This window comes from Pithys albifrons, chromosome 3 (assembly GCF_047495875.1).
Source record: "Pithys albifrons albifrons isolate INPA30051 chromosome 3, PitAlb_v1, whole genome shotgun sequence".
NCBI lineage: Eukaryota > Metazoa > Chordata > Aves > Passeriformes > Thamnophilidae > Pithys > Pithys albifrons.
In genome coordinates, this window is record NC_092460.1 from 370,380 (window position 1) to 388,783 (window position 18,404).

The 18,404-nt window shown below is 49.6% G+C and overlaps 2 protein-coding genes across 2 annotated transcripts; one reads left to right on the top strand and one right to left on the bottom strand.

The window, feature by feature from the left end:
* Window positions 1–1,858: 1,858 nt before the first annotated feature.
* MRPS25 (mitochondrial ribosomal protein S25) lies at window positions 1,859–3,209 on the top strand. Its single transcript, XM_071550157.1, has 4 exons — window positions 1,859–2,032; window positions 2,136–2,242; window positions 2,583–2,670; window positions 2,847–3,209. Exons 1-4 carry the CDS (start codon window positions 1,899–1,901, stop codon window positions 3,037–3,039), a joined length of 522 nt encoding a protein of 173 aa, XP_071406258.1. The 5' UTR covers window positions 1,859–1,898; the 3' UTR covers window positions 3,040–3,209.
* A 799-nt stretch (window positions 3,210–4,008) lies between these two features.
* Window positions 4,009–18,115, bottom strand: RBSN (rabenosyn, RAB effector). Its single transcript, XM_071550147.1, has 11 exons — window positions 17,738–18,115; window positions 14,772–14,915; window positions 13,814–13,914; window positions 13,151–13,196; window positions 12,894–13,055; window positions 11,762–12,003; window positions 10,913–10,983; window positions 9,296–9,382; window positions 8,759–8,861; window positions 8,285–8,359; window positions 4,009–7,440 (listed from the first exon to the last, which is right to left on the bottom strand). Exons 1-11 carry the CDS (start codon window positions 17,898–17,900, stop codon window positions 6,361–6,363), a joined length of 2,274 nt encoding a protein of 757 aa, XP_071406248.1. The 5' UTR covers window positions 17,901–18,115; the 3' UTR covers window positions 4,009–6,360.
* Window positions 18,116–18,404: the final 289 nt, after the last annotated feature.

An 18,404-nucleotide genomic window follows, 5' to 3' on the forward strand; every position in this document is an offset into this window, starting at 1 on the left:
TTTATGTTATTTTATTTTTATTTCAAGTTAAAAACTTTGCAAAACTTGTTAGTTTCTCACGGCATTGTTGTGTCACATTTAAAAATAATAGCATGTTCTTTTTTTAATCTGAATTTTATATCTAATCAATGTCTTCAGTCACAAAGACGAATTTGCATTGTTGTGTTTGTATATAGAGTATTGCAGTGCATGATTTAGCTTGTGCATTTCATTAAATGCTGTTTAAATGTGGCATTATACTGTCGTGGTTAATACTACTATACATGAGGTTTATACCATTAAAGTGAATTACATGTAACTGCAGTCTTGAGTTTTATTTTTAAATTCACTGTTTAAATTCACAGGAGCTGTCTAAGCCCAACACATAATTGACTACCCGACAGGGAGAAATAGCATTTTTCCTTCACTACCGTCATTATCTCATAGAGATTTAAAAGGGTCTGATGCAGAAAAGAAATCCCGTGAGCTTTACTGACTCCAGGGAGCTGCCCTCGGGAAGAGGGAGATTTTCCTAAAGCTTTAATTTATCTTGCGCAGACAAGTTTTTTAGTAGCCGCAGACCTGGAGCTGCCGAGCTCAGGGCACAGCACAGAGCACAGCTCGGGGCACTGCCGAGCTCAGAGCACAGCCGAGCTCAGAGCACAGCCGAGCTCAGGCGAGCACAGCTCGGGGCACAGCCGAGCTCAGAGCACAGCCGAGCTCAGGGCACAGCCGAGCTCAGGGCACAGCACAGGGCACAGCCGAGCTCAGGGCACAGCTCGGGGCACAGCCGAGCTCAGAGCACAGCTCGGGGCACAGCCGAGCTCAGGGCACAGCCGAGCTCAGAGCACAGCCGAGCTCAGGGCACAGCCGAGCTCAGGGCACAGCACAGGGCACAGCCGAGCTCAGAGCACACAGTGGCACAGGGCACAGCCTAGCTCAGAGCACAGCCGAGCTCAGGCGAGCACAGCCGAGCTCAGAGCACAGCCGAGCTCAGGCGAGCACAGCCGAGCTCAGAGCACAGCCGAGCTCAGGCGAGCACAGCCGAGCTCAGGCGAGCACAGCTCGGGGCACAGCCTAGCTCAGAGCACAGCCGAGCTCAGAGCACAGCCGAGCTCAGGGCACAGCCGAGCTCAGAGCACAGCCGAGCTCAGGGCACAGCCGAGCTCAGAGCACAGCCGAGCTCAGGCGAGCACAGCTCGGGGCACAGCCTAGCTCAGAGCACAGCCGAGCTCAGAGCACAGCCGAGCTCAGGGCACAGCCGAGCTCAGAGCACAGCCGAGCTCAGGGCACAGCCGAGCTCAGAGCACAGCCGAGCTCAGGCGAGCACAGCTCGGGGCACAGCCGAGCTCAGGCGAGCACAGCCGAGCTCAGAGCACAGCCGAGCTCAGGGCACAGCACAGGGCACAGCCGAGCTCAGAGCACACAGTGGCACAGGGCACAGCCGAGCTCGGGGCACAGCCGAGCTCAGGCGAGCACAGCTCGGGGAACAGCTCGGGGCACAGCCGAGCTCAGGCGAGCACAGCTCAGGGCACTGCCGAGCTCGGGGCACTCACTGCGGCTGCGCGGGCCCAGCCCGAACCGGGGCGGCTCCGGGACCTCCCGGTCCCCCCCCAGGCTCCTCCCCGCCCCGCCCCGCCCCCTGCAGGGTCTCTCCTCGGCGCCCCCCGGCCCCTCCCGGATCCCCTCCCGGGCCCCCTCAGGCCCTTCCCGGGTCCCCTCCCGGCTCCACTCAGGCCCCTCCGGGTCCCTTCCCAGACTCCCCCCGGCCCAGTCCCCGCCGAGGCGCCGCCCGCCAGGGGGCGCTCGGGGCCCGGCCCGCCAGGGGGCGCTCGGGGCCCGGCCCGCCAGGGGGCGCTCGGGGCCCGGCCCGCCAGGGGGCGCTCGGGGCCCGGCCCGCCCCTTCCGGCGCGGCCGCGATGCCGATGAAGGGCCGGTTCGCGGTCCGGCGGACCCTGCGCTACCTCAGCCAGGGCGATCTCGTGTTCAAGAGCGCCGTGAAGGTGATGACCGTGAACTACAACTCTGCGGGAGAGCTGAGCGAGGGCGCCAGGTGAGCGCGGGGGTGGCGAGGCGGGACAGCGCGGCTCGGGCGGGCCGCGGCCCCCGCCGACACTCCGCGCCAGCCCGTAACGTGCTTTCCTCCTTCCTTCCAGAAAGTTCGTGTTTTTCAACATCCCACAGATCCAGTACAAGAACCCCTGGGTGCAGATCATGCTGTTCAGGAACATGACCCCCTCGCCCTTCCTGCGGTTCTACCTGGGTAGGTTCCGCCGCGGGGCCGGAGCGGCGAGTGCAGGGCCGGGCTCAGCCCGCGGGGCCCCCCGGGAATCGCCCTGGGGGATCCCCTTGTCCCCCGAAACCCCCCGCTGGACCTCGGCTGCTCCCCGGGAATCGCCCTCGGGGATCCCCTTGTCCCCCGAAACCCCGCGCTGGACCTCGGCTGCTCCCCGGGAATCGCCCTGGGGGATCCCCTTGTCCCCTGACACTGCCCGCTGGCCCAGCGGGGCCGCAGAGCCCCCCGAGGGGTCTCACAGCTTCTAAAACCGCGCGCGGAAGGGAAGGGGGGCATTTAATAGACGGTTATGAATTTTTCTTGACAGACAACGGAGAACAAGTTTTGGTTGACGTGGAAGATAAAACCAACAAAGAGATAACAGAGCACATTAAAAAAATCCTGGGGAAAAGCAGGTAAGGAACATCTAATGAGCAAGGTAGGACCCAGCGTCCAAAATACAACACATGCAAACTGTTGCAGAAATACCGAAGGAAATAGCACTTTTCCCAGACAAAAACTCGGGGCAGGGAGGGGAGAGGAAGTGTTGCAATTCAGGCTTCTGACAGTAACGAACAGATCTCTTTTCCAGAGAAACGCTTGAAAAAGAGGAAAGAGAAAGGAAAAAACTATCACATCCAGCAACTTTTGGGCCCAGGAAGTATCATCTGCGAGAATGCATGTGCGAGATTGAGGGCCAAGTTCCCTGCCCTGCGTTTGTGCCACTGCCCAAAGAGATGAGGGGAAAATACAAAGCTGCTTTGAAAAATGAAGCATCAGCCTGACAAGTCCTGCAGCTGTTTTTCCTCAGGGCTGGATGATGAAGGTGCTGCGGTGAGAGACAAGAGCCCACAGTTCCTGGAAATGGGAAAAACCAAGTTCATTCAACAGAGACAACTCTGCCTCATGAATTTCAGAGCTACAATTCAAGTGAAAAATAAAAGTTAAACCCACAGCTTTTTCAGTGCCAGTTTTACAAAGTATTACAGTCAACAGTAGGAAATTAGAGCCTTATTTCCCACTCATGCCCGCGGGTAAACAATTATGGCAAAAGAATATCATGTTTTCTTTGGGATAGAGAGGCTGAACTCACAATTTATCTTAGCAGCAGCACAGAACTCCATAATTTATAAAGTAGTGCAGAAGTACTGCTCATTTCCAGCTGGTACTAACTGAAGACAGACAAATGACAATATAACTTGAAGCTCAAACCACGTGCTGAATTTTCTTAATTTATTTACTTACCAATCAGAAACAGTTAAGAGTCTCAGTTCCAATAAGATCCAACTTTTGCAGCTGATACTGCAGCTCTGGGGAGCTCTGACCTAGTCAGGAACATCAGCAGGAAAGGAGAATGGGGAAGTTGGTATTTGAAAGATAAGTTTTACGATGCTCTGTGTTGTCCTTCAAAAAAAAAAAACTAAAGCTACTCTTAGGATAATTTCCTGAACATTCCATACAAAGGAGAACTTGGCCTCAAATTACCAACTTCCAGCAAATTCCAGCCAGCAAGTCCATTGTGCTTCAAAGTCCTGCGCTGCTCATTCTCTTACCTCAAACTCTTCCCCCTGCACGTGGTCAAAAAGCCCTTCTAAATAATCCCAGCTTCTGCCTCACCACTTACAGGATACCTGTAAGACATAAAACGTGACACACCTGCACAGACCTTCACCTCAGGCTGGGCTGTGCACTCCTGAACTCACGGCCCACCCACCCAGGCATCCTGTGCAGATTGTCAAGAACAAACAACAGCACAAAATAAACATGTTGTTTTATTTCACCTCTGTTTACAAAGTTTCCATACATAGTGCATGCAGCTGTTAACAAAACTCAATGCTATTCTTTACTGAGCTTTAAGAGTCTTCATTCCCTTGTCCCTTGCAAGGCTCAGAGCAGCACCAGCACAGGTCTGCACTGTGGAGATGACTTCAGACTCAGCTGTCTAGTCTATCACACTGAACACTGACAAATATGAGGTATGCCAGTCTGGGACTGCCTGTAAAACTAATACATTACATGTACAGTAAGAACACTTCAGTTACTAGTGTATTAGACAGAAAATACAAACAAGGCAGTGTAGTTCAACAAGGAAAAAAATGGCTTTTTAATGTGAAAGCTGAAGCCACTGAAGCATTTTTCATGTTGATCCAAAAAAAAAAGCATTAGGTTAAAGTGCAAGGAGCAATCCTCCTGACTAGCAAACAAGTCTGACCTAAATAACTGCCTCATACTATTTCTGTTAAACAATTCCAGGGATTATGTTTATCAACAGCTTTTGCTGCCTTCATAAATCTAGTGCTAAGCACGTGAGTTCTGTTCATTTAGGACCTTCCAGGATCCTCTGTTCTTCCACTTGGTGCAAAGTAACACTCAGGGGACTCAATCAGCCCTAATAAAACATGAGCATAAAAACTTCAGGGTCTTAAGCCAGCCTATTTAAGCACCTTCAGCTTCAGGCTACACTGGGAGAGAACATCAGCTGTCCTTGACTGGCTGCTTATATTGATCCCTTCCTTAGCAGTGCTATGAAGTGAGGATATTGATGCTTTGGGCCTTTTCAACAATGGTCCCAACAAGTCCCTACCTCCACTTAGAGCAGAGTAAAATTAGAGTTCCTGCTCTTCAGGTAGAATTATTTGTGTCCCTAAAATCTCATTCTGTGCTGGGGTTAGAGCTATGCCAGTGTCAGAGCCACAGTTAAGGACATGTCCCATTCCAGCAACTTCACACGTCTGAGTAAGCCCACGGCTATTGGTGCTACACAGTGTGATCTGCCCAATCTTCCTCCATTTCTGCTTTAAATAAAGAAACCCTTTTGACAAACTCCTCACCACCACCCCTGCTAACACCGATTCCTGATGGACGGACCTGTGCCTTCCAAAGCTAAAAATCAAAGGAGCTCAGTCTCCACCTCCCTCAGAGGCAGAGGCTGGCCCGCCCCTGAGGTGCCCCTGCCTTTGCCCAGTGCAGCCCTCCTCAGCACAGGCACTGGCTGGCACCTGCTCATCCCCCAGGACATGGGAAGACAGGAGGGTTTCAGTCTGAAGTTCCTTATTTAAACAGACATGCCCGAGTCTCACAAAAACTCCTGAGGGGAGTCTAATAGGGAAGAGAATTGCCATTTGGTGCTATTGCAGCCACAGACTTTATCTCCCAGGTTTTATGGAATTCCAGTTCAGTGGCACCTCAGCTTTTCCTTATAAAAAAGATCTTTTGTTCCTTGAATGCTACAGGCAAAGGGTTCCAGTCTCACAAATACACCAAACATGACCATTCTGTCACCCAGAGGATTGAAAGGAATGTGCAGATCCCATAATGTAATTCGGAATTGGAGGGTCACCCTGTATAGCCTCTGGTCTGAAGTGGTGCTGGCCCAATGCTCCTTCCCCTGCAAGGACAGCCCTTTGCTCCTCCCGGGCAGGGCTGCAGCCAGCAGGGCACTGACCCTGCTGTCTGTGCTCAGGGCAAGGGGGAAAACAAGGGATGCACAGACAGCACCCAAATCTTCCTTGGGAATCTTTACACACATTAAAAAGTTACTCCTATTAAGACCAGTGAGAACATTCTTCTTAGTCTTAAAATCCCTTTTCTGTATTAGCATTGCACAAGCTTGATCTGCAAGCCTGTACATTCGGCACCTTGGAGAATCCCTGCAGCTTTTTAACAGCACTTTTTCAGAACACCATCAGCAATTCAGCTCCCCTGGCTCATCCATAGAGGATGAAGGAATTTTAGAAAAGTTTTCATCTCTCTTTAGTCAAAGCTGCACTGAAAAGGGTTACAGAACAAGGGGAAAGAGGGCAAATCATTCCAACAATTTCCAAATCATAGTTCCCTAATATCCCTTAACCTCTTTGATCAAAATAAGCATTCAATAAGACCAGTTAGCTTTTTAAAATTTCCTTAGTATAAGCCTGTTTGACCAGCAGCATACCTCAGTCATTCTTTCTTCAAGACTGTGTAGTAGTGGCATTCCTAAATGAAAGTGCTTTTAAGTCAGGATTCTCCCAATTCCCTCCTGTGGTCTGTACTCCTGTCTGTAAGTATCTGCCTTACCTTCCCATGATTAACAGCAGACTGATTTATTACACAGCCCTCCTGCTGCTTCAGCAGTTGGATTTCTCCTTCTGCTTTGCCAATGTGTGTTTCAGTTCCTTTAAGTTCTCTGTCAGTAGCTCCACCTCATCCAGTCGTCCACTATGTTTGGCATCAAATATATAAGCTTTGATATTATCTATCTGTTGGAGAAGCAGCTCCTCCTCTATAGCCTCCTCCCCAGAGATCTCACTGCCATCCTCCACTTCGAAGGGATTAGTAGAGGACCTCTCTTCAAATGGATTCCCTGAATTCCAGCTGCCCCCAGGCTTTTCCAAAGGATTTTCATCCTCTTCAAAAGGGTTTAAAGTACTACCAGGTGCTCCATTACTTTGTTCATCCTCCTCCTCACTTTCAAATGGATTATATTCTTTTTTATCACTTTGCAGAGCTGTGTTAGAGAAAGAAACCATTGGAGAGGTGTCTTTGGCAAATGGGTTAGCAGGATCTTCCTCTGCCTGAGGGGCATCTGCTTCATCTTCAAAGGGGTTTAGGCAGGCTGGCTGATCCCTGTCACACTCTGGGACACTCTGGGCTTTGAGTGTGAAGGTCAGATGCTCCTTAGGTGGCAGCTGCTCAACAGCAGGAGTTCCAGAACTCGTGTCCCCTTTGATCTGAGTGATATCCAAATACTGCTTGACTTCTCTGAAGTCTAAGGAGCGTGTCCTTGAATGCTGAGACATGAATTTATGGTGTTCTCTTTCCCACTCTTTTTCACAAAGGACCTGAAGTTCTTCCCTCTGCATCTCTTCCTCTTCTGCCTGTTTTTTAGAAAGCTCAATAGCTTTCAGAGTTTGCTGTTGATCATATTCATCCTGAAGCTGCATCAGGTTCTCTTGCAACATGTGGACCTCATCTATCCTATTAGCTGCCTTTGCTTGCTTAATAAAGGATGTGATATTGTCAATCTGCTGAAGAAGTGGGTCTGCTCTCTCACTCTCTCTTGAGATGCTAGATGTGGGTAACCAGCCTTCAGATTTCCTGACTGTTCCTGTTTTCATGTGAGCTTCATCACCATTAACTGCAGCTGCAGATCTGGAGATAAACTCTTTCTGATTTTCCTCTTGTTTTCCCTGTGTTTCAAGAGCAACCTAAACCAAAAAACATCCCATAAGAAAACACCATGAGCTTGAAAAATTTCATTCTAAATCCATAGGTACAAGTTAGCTGACATTGCTGGTTGTCACTAAAAGGCATCAGCTAGTTTTGGTTACTGTGCAGAAAATGCTTATTTTCATACTATTTCCTAAATGCTTCCAGTGAGTTAGTGACAATATCAATCACAATCCCATAACATCTGCCTCTCCAAACTTGAGGGCAAGTAGGAGCAGTGACAGTGCTCTTTATAAAGCAAACAAGTGCCTCCTGCAGCTGTGCAATGGTCTAGATTGACTTGGACAGCAGGTGTATCACAGCTGACTACAGCAGCAGGCCCTGTAACAACATCAGTGTTTAAGGTCACTGATATCACTGGCTTTTGGAGTAGGATGATTCTTATTTCTCAACTTACACCTCAACACAAAGTTGGTTTTGTTTACAATTAATTATGTCCTCCCTCCTAACTGAAAAAAGCCCTCTCTCACCAAGGAGACATCCTTACTCTAAATGTCCTTTTTCACCATCAAAAGAGGTTTCCAGATTCTGCTCGTGGAAGGGAACTGCTGAACACAACTTCCAAGTCTATGTAAACTAACACACTCAGTTCAGGGCTTGCTGTCCACACACTGCAGCAGGAACTGCTGCTTCCTGGCAGTGTCCAGCTGCTCCATGCACACCTGCAGCAGCTCCATGAGTCCCTGCAAAGGGTATGCTACAATACACATGAAGAAATGACAAACTGAAATCCAGCCTTGAAGGCAACTCCTCATACTCACACAGCTCTCAGGCTTCCATCTGTGACTCCTGCAAGATGTAACAGATCCTAACGTGTCTTACCATATGCAGTCTTCTCTTCTTCAGTTCTTCATACTGATCCTTGGTTGGCAGGGACATTAGGCCAAGCAGCTTTTCCTGCAAAAATTGAAGTATTTTCAGTACTGCTTGCAGGCATTAAGCCCATTCCAAGTCCTTGAGAAGAGAACTACTACCAGCAGAAACCCCAGAACACACCCAAGGTCCCTGCTCAGGTCTGTACACAGCTCTGCTGCCCCAGCTGCACTGCTGGGTGTGCTGAACCTCAGCAGGAGCCAGAGCCAAAGCTCTCACACATCCTGGGTGCCCAGCCCCAGTGCTGCTCTGTGTGCACCCCCTGAGCTCAAGCCACCTTATTTAAGGCTACCATAAGTCACTAGGGGAACTACAGAAAACATATAGAACTAAACCTCCTGTCAAACTGGTTTCAGACCATGGGGATGCCTGGCAAACACTACATAAAATGTACATTCTTTTCACAGCATATGCTCTGTTTACCTGAACAAAAAGTGTAGCTGAGTATCTTATCATTCGCTGAAGCTGTAGTGTTTTAGGATGAGGTTGAGGATCTTCATGCAGCCCTAGACTCAAAATCTTCTTACTGAATCAAAGCAAACATACAGCCTCATCAGTTCAAAAACAAAGGCCAGCAAAAATGCAGCAGAGGGGGAGAGACAATATTGGATCAAATATTTCTGATGTTCTTTTAAATAAACAGTTCTGGATATTAGAATGTGCAACATTTTCCACTCTGATCCTTTAAAAACCCCCAAACAAACCCCAAACAAACAATCCCTCTTCCCTGACACAGTGCTGCTACTTGTTTCCTCTATGCTTAGTTAGTCCCACTGCAGAGGAATGCATGAATTTTAAGGCTAGAAAAGAAAGTAGAAATTGGTGGTGCACAGGAACAGCATCTACTTTTTCAAGTGCTTTTTACAGCTGAGCAGATAAATTGGTTATCCATATAATCAGGGAAGTCAGAGGGAGATACACACGTGCTGGGGCAGGAAGGAGAGAGAGATGATCTTTTACCTTAAGGCATCTATAAATTCATATATTTTTTGAATCTCCACTCTCAAGTCATTAGCATGTTCAAGACTGTAGGTTGTCTCCCCAGCACTAAAAAATAAAGAGAATTTCACTGTAAGTCATGCACCCAGCTAACAACACATACAACACTGTAAGTTATCCCAAGATGACCAGGATTTAACAATGCTAAGAACTGCTAATGCTGAAGGGTTGAAAGATTTTATTTCAAGCTCATGTTTAAAAAACCTTTCTTCTAGGAGAAACTGTATTTTAACACAAGAATGCCACTCTGACAATAAGATATACACATGCTTAGCAAATGTATCTATTTTGTGGGGGTTTTTTTTACAGGTGATTGGATGTGGAAAAATCACTGACTAACTATACCATTAAAGCACAATAGTTACCTTCACCAGCTTTGGTCAGAAAGCAAAAGCCTACACCACACACAGAAAGGAGTGGTATCTGAGATGCCAGGAACTGATTGTCCACTGATTTTCCCATTTATGAATAGAATAAATTCAGATTTAATAAGAAAGACTCTTCTCCAGCTTTTAGCTTCCCTGTCCTTTTGTATCACAAATATAAATGATAAGGATCACTCTCCAAAAGGAACTTCACTATCAATATGATTCCAGTTTCTGGAACTTGCTGTTAGTCAGAAATCTTTAACTTCATCAGTAGGAAGCCTGTTGTTTTCTGACGTGTGCTTCCATTATCCAGGACATTTGTATTTTTACTTTTCTCCAGTTGTTCAGCCACATAACCCCATCTCTTGTGAACTCATGACAAAAAGCAGTAACAGCTCAGTATGTTTCCCACCTTCTGCACTTCTTTCTTCCTACTGTGAGAAGTGTTTATGCAAAAACAGCTTTGTTACTAATTTTTCTACGACCACAGGATCTGAAGGACAAGTACAGCAGTATTGTTAACCTCACCTTTCCCAACAGACATGCTTCCTACTGCAAGACTAATGTGTGTATTTCTCTCACTATACAAACCAGAAGTGTAACGTGACAACCTCTTGCAGTAAGAGTTGGAGAGACTCAAGTTACCCCAGTGAGAGAAAACTACTGCAAGGAATTCAGTATGCACAAAACTGAAATTATGAGAATGCTGCTTATCTTCTGCAGCACGGGGTAGCCCAGGTACACCTAGAACTGCCAGGGGAAAGGTGCTTTACAGGAGAACAGACAGGAAGTGTTGTAATGATCCTCTGCTGCTGGCACTCATGGAAACCAGAGCATCCAGCTCAGGGCAGCAACTGCTCCTGTTTTAAAGAGGCTCATTTACACAACAACTGTGGCCTTGTACTGCCTTTGTGCAGAGATGATGTCTCAAAGTATGACAATGGTACCTCTCTGGGAAATGGCTTTTAAAAATGTTTTATTAAAAAAATAAGGAAAAAAATAAAACAACTTCTCTGTATGTTACCATTGACAGTTAATTCAGTACTACTTTGCTTGAAGAGCATCCAGAAGACAACAGATAATGAAACACTGATTTTTCTTATAGTTTACTTGCTCTTACAACCTTAGCACACCACTTCCTTACTACTTCCCACATTTAAGGGAGGAAAAATACATACATTCATAAACACCATCAGCAAATGGGGCTTACTTTAGTGATTCTGCCATCCTTATGTATTCTGGTGCCTTCTGGTCAACCTTCTCCATGCAGAGTCGGAGTTTCTTGTTTAAAACAAAATGTATAAAAAAACATACTTTAAGACACTACTGCAAGAACATGCTGCCATAAACCTTTTCATGCTGCCTGTGCACATTTGAAGTCGACCATAATGAAAAGCCCCCTCAGCTACTGAGGATGACAAGACCCTTCAGTTATCTTCAGAGCATGTACAGCACAGTGGAGAACAGAGAAAAACTCCCCGTACCCTGCAAGGTGGACTTTGAGTCCAGAATCTGTTTGAATGGGTGACTTGGACAACTTCTAGCCTTAAATATATTCACAAAGGCACCAACAGAAACTCCCATTAATAGTAACCTGGGGAGTTTGTGGACTGCACTGAAAACCTATCTGGTGACTGTCAGCACCTGCCTGCAAAGCATATTTGAACACATTGTTGATACAGATGCTTCAAAAAAGATTTGCCATTAGTGTGAAAACAAAGGGTACTGAGAACAAGTAGTCCTACAGTTCCAGTGCAGCCCACCAACCAGATTCACTGCTTTAAACGAATGCAGTTTTAAGAGAGAGGCATCTCTGAACTACTAATTCCAGATGATGATAAGGAAGATGTATTTTAAAAGGACGTTTGAAGCTATTGTGAGATATAAATGGTGTATTGCAACTGACTCCACCATTTCAGTTATGTCTTTGTTATGTGTCATAAACACAAAACAGTCTCTTCTAAAACAAGTGAGTATTAAGTCACAAAGAAAGAAACTGAACATGAGGTAACAAGTAGTGACTACTGCAGACACAGACTGAGCACAAGGCTTGACTGACCTCGTAGAGTTTCACAATCTCTGGCGTGTGCTCTTTCTCATCAATCTGTTGCTCTCTTTTCAGCAGGGTGTCTTTGCAGTGCCGACAGCAGCGGATTCGGTCATCGTCCTTCTCGTCCAGCACGGAGCTCACGCTGCTGACGCTGCTGATGCTGCCGCGGCGCGAGCCGTGGACGCTGCTGGGTGAGGAGCTGGGGCTGGTGTGAGAACCCAGCGCCTCTTTGCTGGCACTGGTGAGTTTGCCTAAAAATTATACACAGGTGATTTTACAGTAACTGCACAAGCCAACGGATTTTACCAACATAAACAAACCCTTTAACTGAAACTTTATATTCAGGAAATATCAGAAAACCAATTTGAAACAGTCTGCTGAAAGACATGCAAGGATTGCATGCCGACCAAGCCTGCAAGTCAGAACTAGGGTCTTCACTGCAAACCCTGCTGTATCTGAAACCAGCCAGAGAGCAGCCTGCTGAGATCCACCTACTTTGTTTAGGCCGAGAAGCCTTCTCACGTTTGAGTCTGCACAGTCACAGAACAGTGTGTAGAACAGACATGTTAATGCTGTCCAGGTTCTGGGCTTGATAGTGTCATTTATGCCCACAGAAAATATGGTCTCCTCAACAGTGCACCAGATGAGGAAGAAAAGTCTGAAGGGGTTTTTAAAGGCCTCAGGATGGATTTCCTTAATTTGTTGTGCAAATGCCCAACATTTGGACAACATGGGGAAGACTGGAAATGTTCACATTATTTTTAAATGTGAAGAACCTTGGCAGTTCTTAAAGTTAGTAACTTTAACTAACTACAGTTACAGTACTCAGTAGAATAATACACTAAATATTAGCTATATTTACCAGAAGTACATACTACACTACTTCCAGTAACTATTTTAGTGTCCTGCAACGCTTCCAAATCTGAAGAAGGAAAACACACAAAGAATGGAGAAATCATTCTTTGTATTCTATATCACAAACAAGTGTCTGCATGAAACTGAATGACACATTAAGGATCAAGTTTGCTGCACAGCCAGACTATTACCAGTGTATTTTCTGTTAATGGCAAAAGGCCAGGATGCACTTGGCACCCAGAGTACACCAAGAACAGGAGGAATTAGCCCCACAGACTGTACTTACTTGCCAGAGGAAGACTGATGAGCTCCATGCACTTCTTGCACATAATAGACCCGCAGAGGCGGCAGTGGTGGCGGCGGTTTCGGATCCCAAACTTACTGCCACAGTCTGGACAGAAGGGAACGTCCTGGTCACTGACCCAAGGCACAACAGACTTCTCTATAGCTACGAGCAGGAATACACACCACGTAAGCCATTCAATTAATTCCACAGCTGGATAAACTAGAGGGGCAAATAGTCCGAAGTAAGCTCACACCAACCTCTTATTTTAGCTGACTCAGTGTTTGCTCTGTCAAATGATGTAAGCTGGCAGAAAATAAACAATAGAGTCAAGAAAATTGTACTTTTGCAATGGAAAAAAAGCAACACAACTCATCCCAACAAGAAACTTGGCATTTTTAAGAGAGGAGTCTCAGCCTGTTTCACACCAATCATACGTCTTTCCTGTTCATTTCTAATGCTCTATTCACACAAATGCTAAACAAGGACTGTCAAACCTACACAAATCAGACCACTTAGGACATAATCCTTCCTGCAGCCAACATTACTGCATCTGAGCCAAAATGCAAGTGTTATCAGTGGCAGATTTTGAAGAATGAGAAGCTGGAAGAATCATGACACAAACATGAGGGAGAAATTTAGTAAAGTAAAAGATGGAGAAAATAATCAGGAGAACAGATGGTTCTTGAAGCATGTGGAAGTAGCATCTTCAGCTTAAAACTGGTGCATAGAAACAGAAACCATACCCACACTGTAGGGTCAAACCACGCACAGTACTCAAGGTAATATGTGAAGAGTGTCAGAGTTTAGTATCCTTTACATATTGTACTGCTAGATAAACTGGCACATTTCATACTGAAATCTAATTTTTTTCATCTAGGAACCATTTAGAAGGCTGGAATATTAAAAAGCACCAAGTTTACCTTTTCTAGTCTGATTATTAATTTATTGACTTCAACCACATAGTGATCAATCCTGGCTGCTCGGTGTTTCTTGAATTCAGAAAGATGGCTTCTCACAGCACCTGCAGGGGTAACAGAGAGTTGTCCTAGTCCCCCAGGTATTCTGCATGGATTTAACTGCCTCTTGAAAGACAGCTGTCTCTTCTTTTTACCATTTATTTCTCATGTTCAAATCCAATTCTAAAGATATATTAGAATCCTACATTTTCATTGCTCTAAATAAAACATGCAGGTTAAAGCCTAATCTTCAGGCTAGAACCAAGAGTGTTTTACTTCTACTACAGAAAACAACAAGCCCTATGTTAAAGGGAACACCTGCAACAAAATTTTTTCCCTCTTCATTCCTCAGGTGCATTTGGCAAGCTATGACCTAACAGAATTGTTCTCCAAACCAACTCCCCTTAGTTTCCTGGCTACATGTGGAACTGCACCTCAAATTCAAGGAAAAAACTGCAAGAGTTTAAATCAACGGATAATCTTTTTGTCAAACAAGCCAGTTAACAACTACTTTAAGTGCAACCCAAAACCTAGAGATTCTACATACCTTAGTTATTATTCATATAGCTTAGTTATTAATTACTAATCTGTTTTGTAAAGTCACAAGATGAAACCAGGTGCACACAGGCAAACACAGATTCAGCAGAGCTCTGCAGCTCAGGCACAATGACATGCCAAACAGCTGTCTCAGGGGTAGCTGGAGTACTGATTCTATCCATGTGTTTTTCCAGCCCCTGATTTGCATTTTCCCCACAGGAGGTAGGCAGGTGCACAAAGCCAACATGCAAACCACAACCACGCTGCTGCAGCCAATCCATCACGATACACTTACAGTTCCAAGCCACTCCAGCAATACCTGCAGCACTTCCCCAAGGCCCAGTAAAACTTCTCCCCACTGCGTGTGGCTTTCCAGCTATCCTACCTACTTCCTGGGGCTCCCACATGTAGGGATCCACCCCACCGTAGCTGAAGGACTCATAGCGTTCCTGAGATCCAGAATCAGTTCTGTCATCCCCTTCTTGTTTCAGCAATTTCTTCTTTGCTCTTTTGGCCTTCTGGACTAGATCTGAAAACGATAAACCCAAGTTATCAAATGTGGCAGGCAGCCACCCAATATTAGTCACACGAAGCCAGTGTGGAATATTCCTCTTCTTCTAGCACAAGTCTTTCTCTGGGATGACACGTTTATCCTCACCAGGCTCTTAGAACCAGAATGGGGCTCAGAGCACCACCGTTAACCCAAAACTCTCTTTGTTTCTGTCATAAAGCAGCACTGAGAGCCTGGGGACAAAACAGTAGGTTAGGACATTGCATTCAGGGACCTGACTGTAAAACAGCAGTATGTCTTAAACTATGGGACCTATCTCACAGCCTTCTGGGGCATCACATAGCAATATCTTAATTCTTCTAATTCCCAATTGGTTTTTTCAGATTCAGGGATGTTCAACACTTTGTCTTGTTGCACAAACTAAGAATTTCAGTGTGCTTGTACACATAATTTCAAAAGTATTAAACAGCCCACTGCTAGGGTTAGGGTTTCACCAAGAAAAGAGACTTTTGAAGTATTCATCAATCTCAAGAGAAAAAAAAATCAAGACCTCCAGACCAGTATCTGTAGCATAATAAAACAAAACCAGGCAGGTCTGCAGGAAACACACAGAAGTATCACCAGATTTTACACATTTTTCTCTCAATGTAAAATGACACTGCAGATGCAAGGGGGGTAAAAAAGGGAAATATCCCAGTAAAACAGAATTCAAAGCTGTTTTCCAAACACTAGTGAAAGTTGATAATCCATAGCACAACTCTGGCAACTCCCAGCATCTCTTTGTCAGGTCCACCACCCACTTTCTTTTCCACCTTTTTCCATCAACAACCTTTTAAAACTTTACACTCTAACTGCAACCACAGTTTTATCCACTGTCAAAACAAGAAATTAATGAACTAGAACCAGGCAAGCACCAGAGATTCCCCATGTTCTGTACAGTCTTCAAGTAACACTCAGGAATCCACTGGGTTACAGTATAAATCTGAGTTCTCACATAAAAATAAACAAAAAAACCCCAAAAGGCCAATAACAAAATTGAGCAGTCATGTCTTTTAGAGCTTTATAAATTATTTGTGGCAGATATCGGGGAATGTAATCGCTGTGCTCGGCCAGAGGTGATGGGCCGAGGCCTGGCACCGCCACCCCGGTCATATCCCCGTGCCGTGGGACAGCATCCCCGTGCTGTGGGGCACCATCCCCGCGCCGTGGGACAGCATTCCCGTGCCGTGGGGCACCATCCCCGTGCCGTGGGGCACCATCCCTGTGCTGTGGGGCACCATCCCCGTGCTGTGGGACACCATCCCCGTGCTGTGGGGCACCATCCCCGTGCCGTGGGGCACCATCCCCGTGCCGTGGGACAGCATTCCCGTGCCGTGGGGCACCATCCCCGCACTCTGGGGCACCATCCCCGTGCCGTGGGGCACCATCCCCGTGCCGTGGGGCACCATTCCCGTGCCGTGGGGCACCATCCCCGTGCCGTGGGGCACCATCCCCGCACTCTGGGGCACCATCCCCGTGCCGTGGGGCACCATCCCCGCGCCGTGGGGCACCATCCCCGTGCTGAGGGACACCATCCCCGCACCGTGGGGCACCATCCCCGCGCCGTGGGGCACCATCCCCGCGCCGTGGGGCACCATCCCCGTGCTGTGGGGCACTATCCCCGTGCCGTGGGACAGCATTCCCGTGCTGTGGGGCACTATCCCCGTGCCGTGGGACAGCATTCCCGTGCCGTGGGACACCATCCCCGCACCGTGGGACACCTCTCCGTGCTGTGGGGCACCTCCCCGCGCTCTGGGGCACCATCCCCGCGCCGTGGGACACCATCCCCCTGCCGTGGGGCACCATCCCCGTGCCGTGGGACAGCATTCCCGTGCTGTGGGGCACTATCCCCGTGCCGTGGGACAGCATTCCCGTGCCGTGGGACACCATCCCCGCACCGTGGGACACCTCTCCGTGCTGTGGGGCACCTCCCCGCGCTCTGGGGCACCATCCCCGCGCCGTGGGACACCATCCCCCTGCCGTGGGGCACCATCCCCGTGCCGTGGGACAGCATTCCCGTGCTGTGGGGCACCATCCCCGCGCCGTGAGGCACCATCCCCGTGCTGTGGGGCACCATCCCCGCGCCGTGAGGCACCATCCCTGTGCTGTGGGGCACCATCCCCGCGCTGTGGGGCACCATCCCCGTGCCGTGGGACACCATTCCCGTGCTGTGGGGCACTATCCCCACGCCGTGGGGCACCATCCCCGTGCCGTGGGACACCATTCCCGTGCTGTGGGGCACTATCCCCACGCCGTGGGGCACCATCCCCGTGCCGTGGGACACCATTCCCGTGCTGTGGGGCACCATCCCCGTGCCGTGGGGCACCATCCCCGTGCCGTGGGGCACCATCCCCGTGCTGAGGGACACCATCCCCGCACCGTGGGGCACCATCCCCGCGCCGTGGGGCACCATCCCCGCGCCGTGGGGCACCATCCCCGTGCTGTGGGGCACTATCCCCGTGCCGTGGGACAGCATTCCCGTGCTGTGGGGCACTATCCCCGTGCCGTGGGACAGCATTCCCGTGCCGTGGGACACCATCCCCGCACCGTGGGACACCTCTCCGTGCTGTGGGGCACCTCCCCGCGCTCTGGGGCACCATCCCCGCGCCGTGGGACACCATCCCCCTGCCGTGGGGCACCATCCCCGTGCCGTGGGACAGCATTCCCGTGCTGTGGGGCACTATCCCCGTGCCGTGGGACAGCATTCCCGTGCTGAGGGGCACCATCCCCGTGCTCTGGGGCACCATCCCCGCGCCGTGGGGCGCCCCGGCCCTGCCCCGTCCCGCGGTGTCCGCGCTTACTGCGGAGCTGCGCCCTGACGTGCCGCTCCTCGCCCGGGTGCTGCTCCTCGTAGTGCGCCTGCAGCTGCCGGAACGCCTGCAGGTCCTTGAGGCACAGCGGGCACAGGAAGCCCTCGCGCACCTCGCCCGGGTCCCCGAAGGCCGCGGGACAGCCGGCGGCCATGGTGCCGCCTCAGGGCCCGCGGGGGCGCGGAGGTCGCATCGCCCTCGGGGGCTGCGGGAACGGGCCGGGCCGGGGCCGGCCGGGAGCGGAGCGGGCTGGGGCCGGGCAGGCGGGCCCCGGTGCGGGCGGGCAGGCCCCGGTGCGGACCCCGATGCGGGCAGGGCCCAGTCGCGCCCGTGCCGGGGCGGGGTCGGGCCCGAGAGCGCGCGCAGCGACGGGGCGGGCTCGGGCTCAGCGCGCAGCCGCGCGGGACAGGCGGGACAGGGACGGGGGTGGGAGCCTGGCCCGCCGCCCCTCAGCGGCTGGGACAGGTGAGTGTGTCCGCAGCGGCACGGCCCGGCCTGGAGCGGCACGACAAGGCCCGGCCTGGAGCGGCACGGCCCGGCCCGGCCTGGAGTGGCACGGCACGGCCCGGAGCGGCACGGCACGGCCCGGAGCGGCACGGCCCGGCCTGGAGTGGCACGGCACGGCCTGGAGTGGTACGGCCCGGCACGGCTCGGCCTG